The sequence below is a fragment of the Gadus macrocephalus genome, chromosome 14, assembly GCF_031168955.1.
Source record: "Gadus macrocephalus chromosome 14, ASM3116895v1".
Classification (NCBI taxonomy): Eukaryota; Metazoa; Chordata; class Actinopteri; order Gadiformes; family Gadidae; genus Gadus; species Gadus macrocephalus.
Genome location: NC_082395.1, coordinates 4,864,211 through 4,877,973, shown reverse-complemented (window position 1 = coordinate 4,877,973; position 13,763 = coordinate 4,864,211). Strand labels below are relative to the sequence as shown.

The 13,763-nt window shown below is 44.5% G+C and overlaps 1 protein-coding gene across 1 annotated transcript in view; it reads right to left on the bottom strand.

The window, feature by feature from the left end:
• Nucleotides 1–1,125: 1,125 nt before the first annotated feature.
• The window catches only part of abhd17c (abhydrolase domain containing 17C, depalmitoylase), a 13,578-nt gene continuing 940 nt past the window's right edge, over nt 1,126–13,763 (bottom strand). The window contains exons 2-3 of the mRNA XM_060072002.1: nt 10,805–11,022; nt 1,126–3,871 (exon numbers count right to left, since the gene is read on the bottom strand). Coding sequence (XP_059927985.1) covers nt 3,652–3,871; nt 10,805–11,022 — 438 coding nt within the window. The 3' untranslated portion in view covers nt 1,126–3,651. The remainder of the gene's footprint in view (nt 3,872–10,804; nt 11,023–13,763) is intronic.

The following is a 13,763-nucleotide window of genomic DNA, read 5'->3' as shown; positions in this document are numbered from 1 at the left end:
TGAAAAAAAATTAAACTGATTTTATACATCACCATGATATATTCAGCTTTTACTAAAATAAACAGCTAATTAATCCCAGATGGGAAATAATTTATATATTTTCTTTTCAAATGTCTTGAAATATGACAAAACAAATTATTATGCATGCTGAGCTTAGTTTGTTTTGGAAGACAAAATTGGCAATTCTACCTTCATGTAAAAGATCATCCCCAGCGGAATTAAAAGATTGAAGATCTGGTACAATGTGTAAATCAATAGATATTAGCAAGGAAATCTTAGTGTCACTCATGGGATAGCCAAGTCAAACAGGGAAAGGGAGACTTAATAAATTCTTACTTGGGATTAAGAAAGTACATATCTTATATTAAAAGTAAGATCATTTAGAGCACTCCTTCACTTCTAGCCAATGCTAAATCTCCCCATCACCAATAACAGATGATTCTGATACCTAAAGTAGCCCTTATGCGCAGGGCTTAGAGAGCTTGTTTCAGGCTGCCTGTACCTTGGCTATCGTAGGCTGTGTGTGCGCACAGCGCGTGTCTAAAGGCCAACACCGCATGCTTGCTGCTTCCGAGAGCACAGCGGGGACTAGGCAGCGACGACGCTGGGAAGGCAAGGCGGTACTTACAGGGATCCAACAGTGAATGAGCTCCAGAGGTAGGCGATGCAGTGGCTGTCATGCTAGCAGCCATATTCAGTTTCTTGTTGGAATGACCAGTCTGGTTGGTTACGGTGTGATATGTTTTAAAAGACGTAGTTTAACATTTTTATTTTATAAGCCCACTCGATTATGCAGGTGTAATGCATTCCTGACTTAACTATACCAATGTAGAATACGCTTATAGAGGTGTACAAATAAACCTCCTACAGTTTAGTTATACAAAATCATAGGCAATACTTGCATGCATAGTCAACTCTTCCATTGTCGCTGGCGGAGGGACACAACAGGTCCTCAAAAACATCATTTATGCTCATTCAGATCTTAACTTTATTTCCGCGGCAACGTTTGTGTCCAATTCTCCATAGATGTTGACAAATGCCAGCGTTTGTTCTTAAAGAAAATCTGAATATTTATCCCCTTCTGCAAGGCCCAGGGAAGGAGAGTGAAAAACAACAATACAGAGACATAATTCATGCATCCTTTATTCTATTGTAAGTGATAAAATATCCATTGAGTTGCTTTCTCTCCCAACAGCCACACTAATGACATTAATCTGTTTAACGGCACATTTAAGGCTTTTTAAGTCATTTTGCTTCACACACTATTACCAAAGTCTGGCTCTACTAGGTTTTTTTCTGCATTTGATTTGCATATTACAATTCCAGTGTTAAAATGAAATGGACTAGGACAGGCCCTTTGTCTTCTGGCCGTGAACGTCAAGAGAAGATATTTAAAGTTTAACATTACATTAGTTATCTTACAAACTGGCTCCAAAGACAGTGAAAAAATCTATCCACATTTAGACTGAAAAACCTCATAAAAATGTCAGTATCAAAACAATAATTACAACTAAAGCAGGGTTTAGGAGGTTTAGGTCTTCCTTTAAAAACGGGAGCGAAGAAAGAGCATATCGTGGACTGAGATGGCAATGATCAAAATCACCTTCCACAAAAAAAAAAATACAAAATAATAACAGTCTTCAAAACGGGCGTCAAACCTCACAGCAGTACATAGATCCATAAGACGATTACAATGTCGTTTTTGCAAATCTCCTTCAAGTAAAAAATCCTTCTTTGAAAATGTATGCATGTGGTTTAAGGGTAGTGTAACTTCATTCATATCATAGAGAACACGGCGATACCATCAGAGAGCGGGGATGTTAGTCAAACAAAACGAGGAACCAAACCAGGCTGAGGGAAAACCAAATCATCCAGCGCCATGTTGAGGTGGAGATTCAAGTGCATTGCTCGCAACTCCTAGAAGCACCTAAAGCAGTCGGTCCCTGGCGAGGCAAGAGGTCTGGGGGTTGGTAGCCCAGTAGAGGCCAGACTAGTTTGTACCTTAGCGGTTAGCTCCATACATCACAGTCTTGGTTGTTTTTATTAATGCGTGTTTCACAGTGAGTGACTGAATCCTCCAAACGAATAGCAGCAGGTTTCCGGTCATCTCCACAACGAGAGACCGCGAGAGGAGGCGTAAACGCGGAACAACATAATTACTTATTACTGCCGTCTTATGCTTATGGGAACAACAACAACAACAAATGTCCGTAGACATAAGGCTTTGTTTTGTCTGTAGTGTGTGAAATGACTGCGTGTTGAACACGCTTTCACATAAAGCTAACAAACTTCAAATGGAGCGAGGTCACGGAGGAGCCAGGCCGAGAAGGGTAGAGGAGGTGCTTATAGGTTAAAAAAAAAAAAAAAAAAAAAAAAAACACTTTCTCTCTGTGACCCCAGGTAAAACGCAGCACCCATGCCGACTGGTGCAACGTTACAGCACGATTCAGTCCACTCTAGTGTATACAAAGGTACCGAAAGGGCATCGTCCTCAGCGTGTCTCTGCACACAGATGAACACGAGAGCTGGAAAAACTCAAGAAAAATTACAATTCAGTCGTTTCCCTTAAGAGAAATATGGAATGCAAATGACACGCAAAAAAGAAAAACGCTTGACATATACAAAATAATAAGAATAAAATACAACCACCTGAAATGACAAGCACAATAAAAGTGCAATTATTAAATCAACCCTGAATGGACACCCATTATATAAAAAAAATCTAAATTACATGAAATATGCGAAACCTTCAATCATCAATGGAGGTTCGGATTTTCAAAATTTATCAGCAGGTTACAAAATGAAATAAAAAAAAACGTGTGCTTGAGAAGATGAAGAAACAGTCAGAGCAAAGTGAACTTGCCCAAGATTTAAAGCCTGATCCAGAGGTCCCAGAGAAGCACAGGGCGACAGAGAGCTGGGGACATCTGGGACAGAGAGGGGATGACCAATGGGAGAGTGAGGAAGGGACCAATGGGAGAGTGAGGAAGGGACCAATGGGGGAGTGAGGAAGGGACCAATGGGGGAGTGAGGAAGGGACCAATGGGAGAGTGAGGAAGGGACCATTGGGGGAGTGAGGAAGGGACCATTGGGGGAGTGAGGAAGGGACCATTGGGGGAGTGAGGAGAGGGCCAACTGGGAAGGCGGGGCAGAGCGTTGGGTCAGTGCAAGGTAGGAGTGCGTTGGGGAAGACAGACGAGCACTGCCGCTGATTGAGAAACACTGAAGCAGGGACCCGAGTCCTTGGCAAATGTTACGACCCCCATAAGCACCTAGTTGGGTGCATGTGTGTTTGTTTGTCATGGTGGGGAGGGGGGGGGGGGGGGGCAGCAGGGGCAGGGGATCAAGCAGAGGAGTGCGACAACGGTTCCGGGGTCACCCGGGGGTAAAAGCTCTGCGCGTGCGAAAAATCAGCCGGCTGTAAAGAGATGAAGACGAGGGATGACGGGAGGGGACACGAGGAGAAAGAGGCCTCTTAATAGTGGTGAAATGCAGTGCGGGCCCAAGCCAGTCGGGCCGGTCAGCCGGTCAGCCAGCCAGCCAGCCGGCCGGCCAATTAAACCAGCCGGCCGTCCGTCTGGCCGTCCGTCCGAGCGAGCGAGCGACCCATCGGCGGCGAGCCAGTGAACAGGCCAACCCCGTCGGGGGCCCTCAGGAGGCGGGCAGCTCGACGGTGATGAACTGCTTGAGGCGCTCCAGGTACTGGGCGTAGAGCTCGATGTCGTTGTGGCCCGCGCCCTCCACCCAGAGGGGCTCCACGGCGCGTGGGCAGCGCTCGTACATGGCCAGGCCGTGGGAGAAGTCGATGACCTCGTCCTCCGTGCCGTGGATCACCAGCACCGGGGACGCCACCTTGGACACCTTGTCGATGCTGGGCGGTGAGGAGAAGGAGAGGGGAGGGCTAGAAGTTAGGTCTCGCTCTCAATGGATTCAAAGTAAACGGTTATACAAAAGGAATAGGGGTCGAGTTCCACTGCTCTTGAATATGGTAACAATGCAGCTATATTTGTAGGTGCATACTACGCAACAAGAGAAATTACATCCAGCTGGACAATGGGATTGGTTGAAAAGTATTCATAGGGCATAGGTCTCACCCTTTTTTCTGACACTGTCGGATACTGGTTTTTAATTGCCACAAGTTTGTCCAGAACTTTCCTTCAAACCTGAAGGCACAAAATGTATGTACTGGAACTATTTTGCAGCACACATCGCCCTGTGGAAAGAGTTGACCCTTGGTGGGTCATCGCTGACCCAAGAGGCTCTGGGACCCGTTGCAATGCATTATTGGAGACAATGGCAGTGTAGGGCACTGCATGGAAGGGCTATCTACCGGATGGGGAATACTCGAGCATGAGGGGAAAAAAACTTGTTTATGTTTTGGTCATTTGATGGGGATGCTGGCGATGCTAGCGGAATATGACCGTTGACCTTCATGCCACAAGAAACCTACGATAGCAAGGCCAATACTAGTGATGTACAATTTGAAAGGGTTTGGTTGCTTCTCATTGGTTCCCCGCAGAAGGGATATATGCAATGAGCATCTCATTAGGGCAAAGCAGCCATGAAACTAAAATGTACGGTACTAATGAATTCTTTCAATTTGATGACTTATTTAACAAAGGTAAACATCCGGTTTGTAAAAGACGGGAAGTCTCTGAAGTCACAAAATACAAAATGTAATGTCCTTTGAATGAACTTCATAAGCGATTGCTAAAACAATCTCGTCCTTCATCAGAATCAGAAGATCTTATTGTACAGTACACAAGAGTAAAATTCTCAGGCTTAGTTCCTCAACATTCACATAGCAGCAACAGTACTTTACCCCAAGTTGAAGGGCGTTTTAGGACAAACATTAACAAGCCTATTATTCCTTTGTGTCCACCAATTCGTTAAACGCTGCCACAATGACACCATTTCGTGTTTCGGGCAGGTTCATTTAATGAGTGCTTTTCAAGGGTTAGACAGAGTGTTCGGACATGGCCGCGGTTATCTGCTGGCAGTGGCTCGCACACAGTGCGCGCTGTCGTTTACACAACAAGGGCTGCTGTACACAGAAACCCAGGAAGCCATTAAACACAGTCCCCGCACCTCATCATTGTCCGGCCGTCGCCACAGAGATAGCCACCCGCTCTGGTCAACAGATTGCCATCTAACCGCGGACAATGTGGAGGCTGGAGGTGTGAGCAAAGGCCTATGTCCAAAACACATAGGCGAGGAAATGGGTACTCGCACGGCTTTGAATGGGCTTAATGACTATGAAGCCTCCCTAACAGTCTCTGTGGGGAGAAGCCTGCGTTCCTTTCTCTGTGATCCTTGGGTCCCCGCTCTGCATGCTAATTGTTTGGCTAATCGCAGCGGCCCATAACTAAGTGTAGCGAGGGTTGAGCACCGCCGCTGCCCCTGCTATTCAGATGGAGGTTAGCTGGAAGATTAGCGCCAGGGAAATCATCGCAGGCTAATTACTTTCCAGATGGGATAAAACTATTATCCCATTCGGGGGGGCAGTGGGGACATGCAAAAAGGGAAAGGGACATACATGCGCACACACAGGCAAATAACTTCAGCAGACAACCAACTGCAACTAACTATGAGGCTCATGAATGCACTTTCACACACACTTTGTGGAGGCACTGGTAACTTCCATCCTGCGGGGCTGCACAAACCACTGCCATACAGCCACCATCTTCCCTCACCTTTGCGGCCAATTCCCACACCTTTTGCACGATCAATTAATATTCCAGTTCACGCCATAGTGCAGGATGGGATATCCTACGGAGGCAGGCGACTCATTAAAAATTAACACTGCCTGTTCATTCACAATCCACTCACACCCAGACGAGTCGCTAGGGTGGTGTGATATTTCCTCCCTAAGCCCGGGATGACGATGATAAGCCACCCCAACAGCTGTGATCCTGAGAGCTGCTAAAAGGCCTGGGACGCCCAGGTGTGATGGGCTTAAAACTACCAGTGGATGAATGGTCATGATTCTGGAGGCTCGCACCTCTTCAATGACTCTGGAGCCCATTATGAAAAGTACAAACACCAAAGCATACAGCTTGTGGTGCCGTCGTGTATCCGAGTCCTCACCTTCAGCAGATCCTCTTAGTTTCGGACCACACGCAAGGATTTTAAATATGCCATTAGGTTTGAGAGGGTCCTCAATTTTGTTTTAAATAGCAATCAAAAACAAATAGTGTCAGACATGGAAATAATCGTGTTTATTTCAAACATTTTGCAGATTCTTTATCTACCACATCTGAGATGGGAGGTGTTCACTGCACGTAACGGCAATTTCAAAAACAGCATGATGACTATAATTGGGTTTTTGCATATTTGCTTGGTTTTTATCCACAATTTTGTGGACGTTTCAATCAACTACCTTTTTCTCTTTTGGACGTCAGTTGCTTTATATTTTGATAATAATTTGTGTCAAAATAACAAGGAATAATAAAATGTTCCCAGGGCTAGACGACATGGCCAGAATTATATCCCAAGAAGTTTTTCTTATATTGATCGATACAAATTATCACAATATATGTTTAATAATATTGCTTAAATTACAGTTTTAAGAGTATTCTTAGGTCAGAACCCTAAAGAAACTAGGTTACTTTTAGGTATAATATACAATTACTTATTATCAGAACCAGTGGCGTTATATTAAACTGAATAAATAAAATAAAGTAAACAACTGCTGTGATTCACATCAAATAGCTTGTTTCAAACATTCTAGAAGTAGTATACTGAACCACCATTTAATATAATAAATATGTAAGAGAGTAGAGCTGAGGGAGTGATGTCCGAGAAGAATATCTTTGCTCAGGCAGCGTGTACTTGGCATCCATGACACTCATTAGCTGCTTGAAGCCCTGATTTCCACTGTGCTTATGGGCATCATGTCATTAGCGATACAGTTCTCAATTGCACTGGTTCTTTTTCTTTTTTTTGCTTCAATTTATATTTGTAAGCAGGCAATAGCTGAAAAAGCTGACTCATTTGTAAACTTCGGAAGTTTTACTAGCAGTAGGGCTGGGCTGTACGTGAAATGTGAACCCAGAGGGCGCCGTTACAGATTTTCTGCACTTTACGATAGGTAACCGAATACGTTGCAACAGCGGCACTCGGAGAACTGGAATTACCATATCGGGATTTCTACGCTTGTTTGTGAGGCATTGCTAGTCATCCCGCACTGACGTAGCCTATATATAAAAAGGTATCACAGTTATCGTGTCAGATATTATCTCAATAGATCTTAATATTGATTTATCGTCAAGCCCTTCATTCCTTCTGTACTTTAGGCTTAATTCAAGCAAAGGATTGGCTTAGTACAATCTTGCCTTTGGTCTGAACCCCAACATACATTCTCAGCCTGTATGTTGACCCATCATAGGAAACCTGTCCTGCAGCTGTCGTTTCCACTTTATTTCAAACTCGACCAACCCTTGAAGCCTCGAGGCCCTTCTGAGAGGGATTGTGAACTAAGTAAAGTTCTGGGTGGGGTTCTTGGTAGGGCTGACCATTTTGAAGTCGAGTGGTGGTTCATTAAAAAAAATAAAAAAACTGCACATAGACTGAGAAACCGGGCTGAGCGCGAGATAGTTAGGGAGCAAACGAGGGCCTGGCTGGGATCCCCCGTTGGGCTTCATCACAGCTACAATGTAATCACCAACACGTGATGACTTGTGAAGAATAGCCCCACGCCGACGGCCCTCTCCTGCTCAGTGTGCGTCTCTTCCACCTGGGGCCATCATCTCGGCGCCTCCTACTTCTGATAGAAGCTGCTGCACCTCACTCCCTCTTCTCTAATTATTCTACGCCAGCGGCGCACCTCCTGCCTGGTATTCATCAGAAAGAGAGGAGGCCATGATTGGAGCCGTTCACTGATCGCTTTTTTTCCTCCCAAGCCGTCTAATTGCCTGCAGAAGACCCGCGGCCCTTCTAAGGGTAACCTGTGAAACAATGCTTTGGTCCTAGAACATTTAGGTCGGGGAGTCTGTATGATCACCGATAGGGCTCGCACATCAGAATGCATCGGGAGACTCTTTGTAAGCGATGCTACGCAGTGTCGGGAGGACTCGAGAGGATTGTAGTTCTGTAAATTCCTGAAATAGATATGAATATAGTGTTAAGTAGGCTAATGAAACTTTGTTTTGCTGTGTCTCAGATGAGGACATTTCCAAACAACAATGTCTCCTCAGGACTAAATAAAATAATTACTACAACCATATTATGCAATGTTCCAATGCTAATAAGCTCACAAAATGGGAGCCGTCATTGTGATGCGATGTACAAAGCCCTATTATTGAAAATGAATCAAGTTGTCAAGAATAGGTGTTGGGCTGAATATTTTAAAGGTTATTTACTGTTGAATAATTAAAAAGATGTACGCATGTGAGCCCGAAGAAAAATATCAATCTAGCGTCAGTGACGAACCAAAAATACTCCCAATTTGCAACCCAAAATAAAACGCACACATCCCTGCCAACCGAAGACGCCTCTTTTCAAAGATTTGCTGGGTTAAAAGAGCCGCCGGGGTGCCAGTCGAAAGTGAGAAGCATCGAGAAGCAGACTTAACGATGCCAAGTACATTTACATATCCACCTGTTGAAGTTTGCACATTAGAGACTTATTGAATGTCGAAAATACAATAAAGTCAATATGCAGGTAAAGGTTTTCTTGACAACAAACCCATCAGAGACCAAACTATCCATCTCCATCTCTTTATATGCATGAATACATGGGCGCCATGTATGAATACACACAGAGGACAGTTTCAGAAGGCGTTTCACTGCCTCGGAAGACTTAATTTGACATGGTTGGACTAGCTTGACAAGCTAATGGGGGATCTTAAAAGGACTCTAGGTGGGAAACGGGGCATGTGCATATGACCCTGCGATCAAAGCCTTCAAACCACATGAATACTTTGGTTTGAATGCACATGAATTACCATTATATTTCTTTTCTTTTTTTTTACAAATGTAGTCATTCAGCAGGCAGCTTAGATCTAAAATGACGGGGGGTAGGGTTAAGGTATCCTATGGGTTAGAAAGATGCATAAAAATAGACATTGGACAAACAGAACATTTTGGTTTCAATCCAACCACCAAAACCTCTACACAACCATAGATTGAAGGTCCCCTTCTTTTACCATCAGATGGGAATGTGACCAGCCATTTCAAAATATTCCCCTTCATGTGACATTGACATCACAGGTTTATGTCACATAAACCTGTGATTTAAATGTCACAGGGAGAACAATATCCATATAACTAAGTGGAGACATAAAATATGTGTCCACCTAGATATATGGATAGATAAGCCTACCAAGTGGTAAAGTCAACTGGGTAAGCTGATCTATCCATCATACATCTAGATAGAAGCATGTGATTAGGGATGCAGCGATACAACGTTTTCACATTCAACACGCGCTATTAAAACGTCATGGTTTGGTAACCGTGAAGGCATTAGCCACATCGAGTTGCTGGTCTCATTCGCAAACATTGGACAACGGTGCACAATGAGGAAAATTAAACAAACAGAAAATTGCTGGCCCCAACATGCAAACGGAAGACGGAAAGAAAATTAAGTTTCAACAGCGATGCACCAGCTTGTAGGACGGGCGTCACCTGCTGTCGCGAGAGAGAGATTCATTTTTGAGGGGGGGGGGGGGGGGACAGAGAGTTGAAGCTTTACATCTGCCCATAAGCGCCTGTTGCCATCAGTGTGGGAGTATTTCGGATACACAGATTGACATGGGGGCTGTTCAAGAAGACGGATATCAAATCTGTTAAAGAAAAGTATGAAAAAAAGTTTCGGCTTTATGGGTGCTTTTAAACCAGACCCGTAGCAAATAATCGATGCCAAAATCAGTATATTCTTATATAATCAGGCGGGTGAAGAATACTGATGGATTACTCAACCTAAATAGCCTTGTGAAGACAAGCTTAGACCGTGTCCTTTGACCAAAATATCCAGTGTATTTAGAGGATTCAATTATACTGGCGATTTACTTTTTAATCCTAGTGTAAAATAGTGTAGCGAATTGCTGTTTGCCAATGAGGGAGATTATGATAAGGGGGTGTGTTTTGGGGATGTTAATTTTTGAGGTGGCTTCGCTGTTTAATAACTAAAATTAGGATATCACTCTCTCCTAGAAAGTTAGTATAGAAACTGTTAGAAAATGTTGCGATACAACTGCATTGTGGGAAGTGAAAATAGGTTGATTTTGATAACATTAAGGTTCATGTTATCAAAAGCATGCCCGGGCTGTTATCTATATTCACACCCCATAGTGCAAATAAACGTTTGCTCGTAGCGCAGACTGCTAGATAGACATTAGGAACTTGTTGACTTCCAGCACTATACCCTGGGAACTAATTAAGTGATTAATAACAGCTGCATAAGACCGGTTCTCAATTCCATTCTTTCATTTTTTCAAAAACTGGAAATAAATATTTGAAAAAAAAAAAAAAAAGAATGGAAATATTGTGTAGAAAAAATACAATAACTACTCTAATAGAAAAAAATGCTGAAGTGATTTTGTACATTTAATTCTGAAATAAATCCATGTATCATAATCGTCAAGACGTGTTTTATCCGTAGACTAACTACTACAATCTAAATCTAGAATTGTTTGAGCCCTACTTCTGATGTCAGTGTCACAGCGCGAAAGAGTTTGAGAGCGCTCCAAATGGCTGGTCCAACTCTGACATGATGGTAAAACGGCTGCCCTAGTGTCAAAACCACACAAAGACCTCTCCGTTCGAATTGGAAGACCGTCCCTTCCTCCCGTTGCGTGTGTTTTTGCGAGTGCTTACCTGGGAAGGCGTCGAAGCAGTAGGTTTTGCGCGTGTCGGGGAAGGCCACCCGCAGGCCGGACATGAGCGGGGAGTGCAGGATGACGGCGGCCACCTCGTAGCGAGCCGCCAGGTCCACGGTGGGCACGGTGCCGATGCTCTGCCCGTACAGGATGATGTTCTCCGGGGTCACTCCGTACCTGGAGAGGGGGAGGAGGGTGGGGAGATGGGTTAATTATGATCTGTAAAAAGGACGGATTGCGCAGAAAGGTACACCCTGTAAACCCAAAATCAGGGGGAAGGTCTTGAGAGACAGTGTCGGGCACGGCGTTCACTGTGTGGAAGGTTCTTCAAAGAACATCTTATAAACACTGACGGATTAAAAACAATAAATAAATGAGGGGGATCCTTCCAGTAAGGCTGGCGCCACAAAGGTGAGATGCATGACCCTAGGACTAGACCAATGATTAATGATGTCATATCTTATTAATCTATCTAAATGGCCGGGGGGGGGGATTTTGATTAAAATATTACATCACCCGGATGATGGGCAATATGAAAGACAAACAAAAAGACGGGGAGTGTAAAAGCAGGCCGAGGACGACAGGAGAGCCAGACGGAGTCAAAGAAGGACAGAAAGGGGGGTGAGACGTCCCTGTTATTTATAGGTCTCGTGTCAGACGGAGCGCTGCTCCACGAGCCCTCCAGCACCGCACGTCGTCGCGGCAGACAGAGAGCTATGTCAATATGGGTGTGCCTGATGAGGCATATTGGGCCGGATCAAAGCATTGTCTCCCATCTCAGCCCCATCAAATTGGTCCATGGTAAGAGATCACCGACACTAATAAAACTGTCAGACCGGACGGAAGGCAGGTGTGGCAGGGCTGCAGGAGGGGGGGGGGGGGGGGCAATGTGGCCCATAGTCCCGGTGCAGCATGCAAACTTAACCCCCATTTCTTCTTGAAGAGCGGATGATGAAATCTCCGGCTGCGACAGCTGGAAGACTCTTGACTTTTAGACACCAACACAAAAGATCTCAGCAGTCACCCGTGCACTATAAAAGCCTGCTAAGAAGGCTGGAGCAGAAGGAGAGGGAGAGAGTGAATGGGGATAATAGAGCAAACACACACCCACCCACCCACCCACGACTGGGAATAGCCTGACACTAGGTGAAGAGGTAGTAAATCTGACACAAAGCAGGAGCCCAGCAGGAAACCACGTTAGGAAAGAGCTTAGAGAGGTGTTCCGAGCTGCACGACGGAATGTACCTTTGGCTGACACTCACAAGGTGCAGAAACTCAACTCTGAGAGACGATCACGCCTATGATATTCTGTTGGTCTTCAGTCATTCCCTTCCTCCGCTCCCGAGTTGATGCATTCAATGTGGGCCACAGGGCCAGTGTTTAAAAGCCGATTGTCTGTATGCATTGGATCGGATCTAAATCAGCTCAATTGAGATTGATTAGGCTTCATGGGAGTTTCGTCAGATGGGCTGCTACTACAAACAGCCGAGCTGGAGGTAACCTGCTGGCACCAAGCTGTCATTTGGCAATCAAACTTCCCACCTTTGTTATCTTTTACGGGCGGTACATAAAACAAATGCAAGTTAATTATCTGGCAGAACAGAGTGCTCCCGTATGGCAATGTGGGAGTAGTAACAGGATTGCAAGGCCTCAGACCATAACACAAAGCAAACAACAAAATAGGGACTGGCACTTGAAAGCACGGATAGAAGACGGGGGCCTGAGAGAAAAGACCGGTCTAAGCCAGCCCCATGTCAATTTCTTAAGCGACAAGCCATTTGACTCGTGCAAGTTATTTCAAGGCAACCTTCGGGCTACATGAAAATCCCATCAGAAGAGCAAATCCTAAAGAGTGCTGAAAAGACCGGCACTACTCCAACAGCCCAAAGTAAGTTCATGGCTAAAGCAACCCTCTTAAATGGCAACCACTTCTCTGGAAATGTACAATTGTTGCAAAATGAGTGCCAATGTTTTCTGTAATTGAATTTACTGTAATAGAGCTATATTCAAGGTTCCCCGACTATACCTCGCAATACAAAAACGTGACTGCAGGCAGAGCAGAGAGCACTCAAGCGTAATGACGGACCTTGTGGGAACGGACAGGCCATTACAGAGGAGTACAGAACCAGATATAAAAAAAAGGTCACTGCTGGGGCACTCCATCAACTAGGTTAGAAAGGACAGTTAGCCGTCAGGGTTTTAAGTTTCGATGTTCAAACCTGGGGTGTTTCAATGGCTAATTAGAAACCTACATGTACAGGGAGGGACTCAAAAGGTACCCTACCCAAACCAAACGCCTCATATCTATTCGTTAAACTGGGCCAAACACACCTTATAACATACTAATGACCATCTACTCTGGGGTGGTTACCAGTGGATCTAACAAGTTTCTTTCGTTTGAGATGTACTGCACATCGTAATGGCCATGGATGTTACTTTCCTAGTAGTTCAAATTATGGCCTTGTTCATGTCGCATACAAATATTGCTCCATGTTTTGCATTTCAAGTGCTAAACATCACTCTCTCCCTCCATTTTATTTTTCTCTTAATTACTAGTTCACACCTGCCAGCAAATAATGTTAATCAATTTCAACTGGACACATATTCACTCATTACATACCCATCCCCGCTGCTTTGGGAAATCTTTTTTGTCAGGCTACATGGATAGAGCAAAAGGTGAAAGAAATGGAACAGAGTTCAGAAGAAATAAAGAATGTAAGATGGAAAGAGGGAAAGTGCAGAAAACGGATGAATCTGTTGGTTTGACTGCAGACTCAGCTGGAGGAAGTGGGGGTTTTCTTGTATTTTCATTGAGCCAGGAGCTGGCTGTGCTTTAATAACGGCACCCAGAGTTCAGTTTGAGCCCTTTTTTTCTGCCGGATAGCAGAGTGTTTACATGTGGGGCACGTTTCCATGGTCTGGCCATGCGATCTGGTGGTTAAACCTT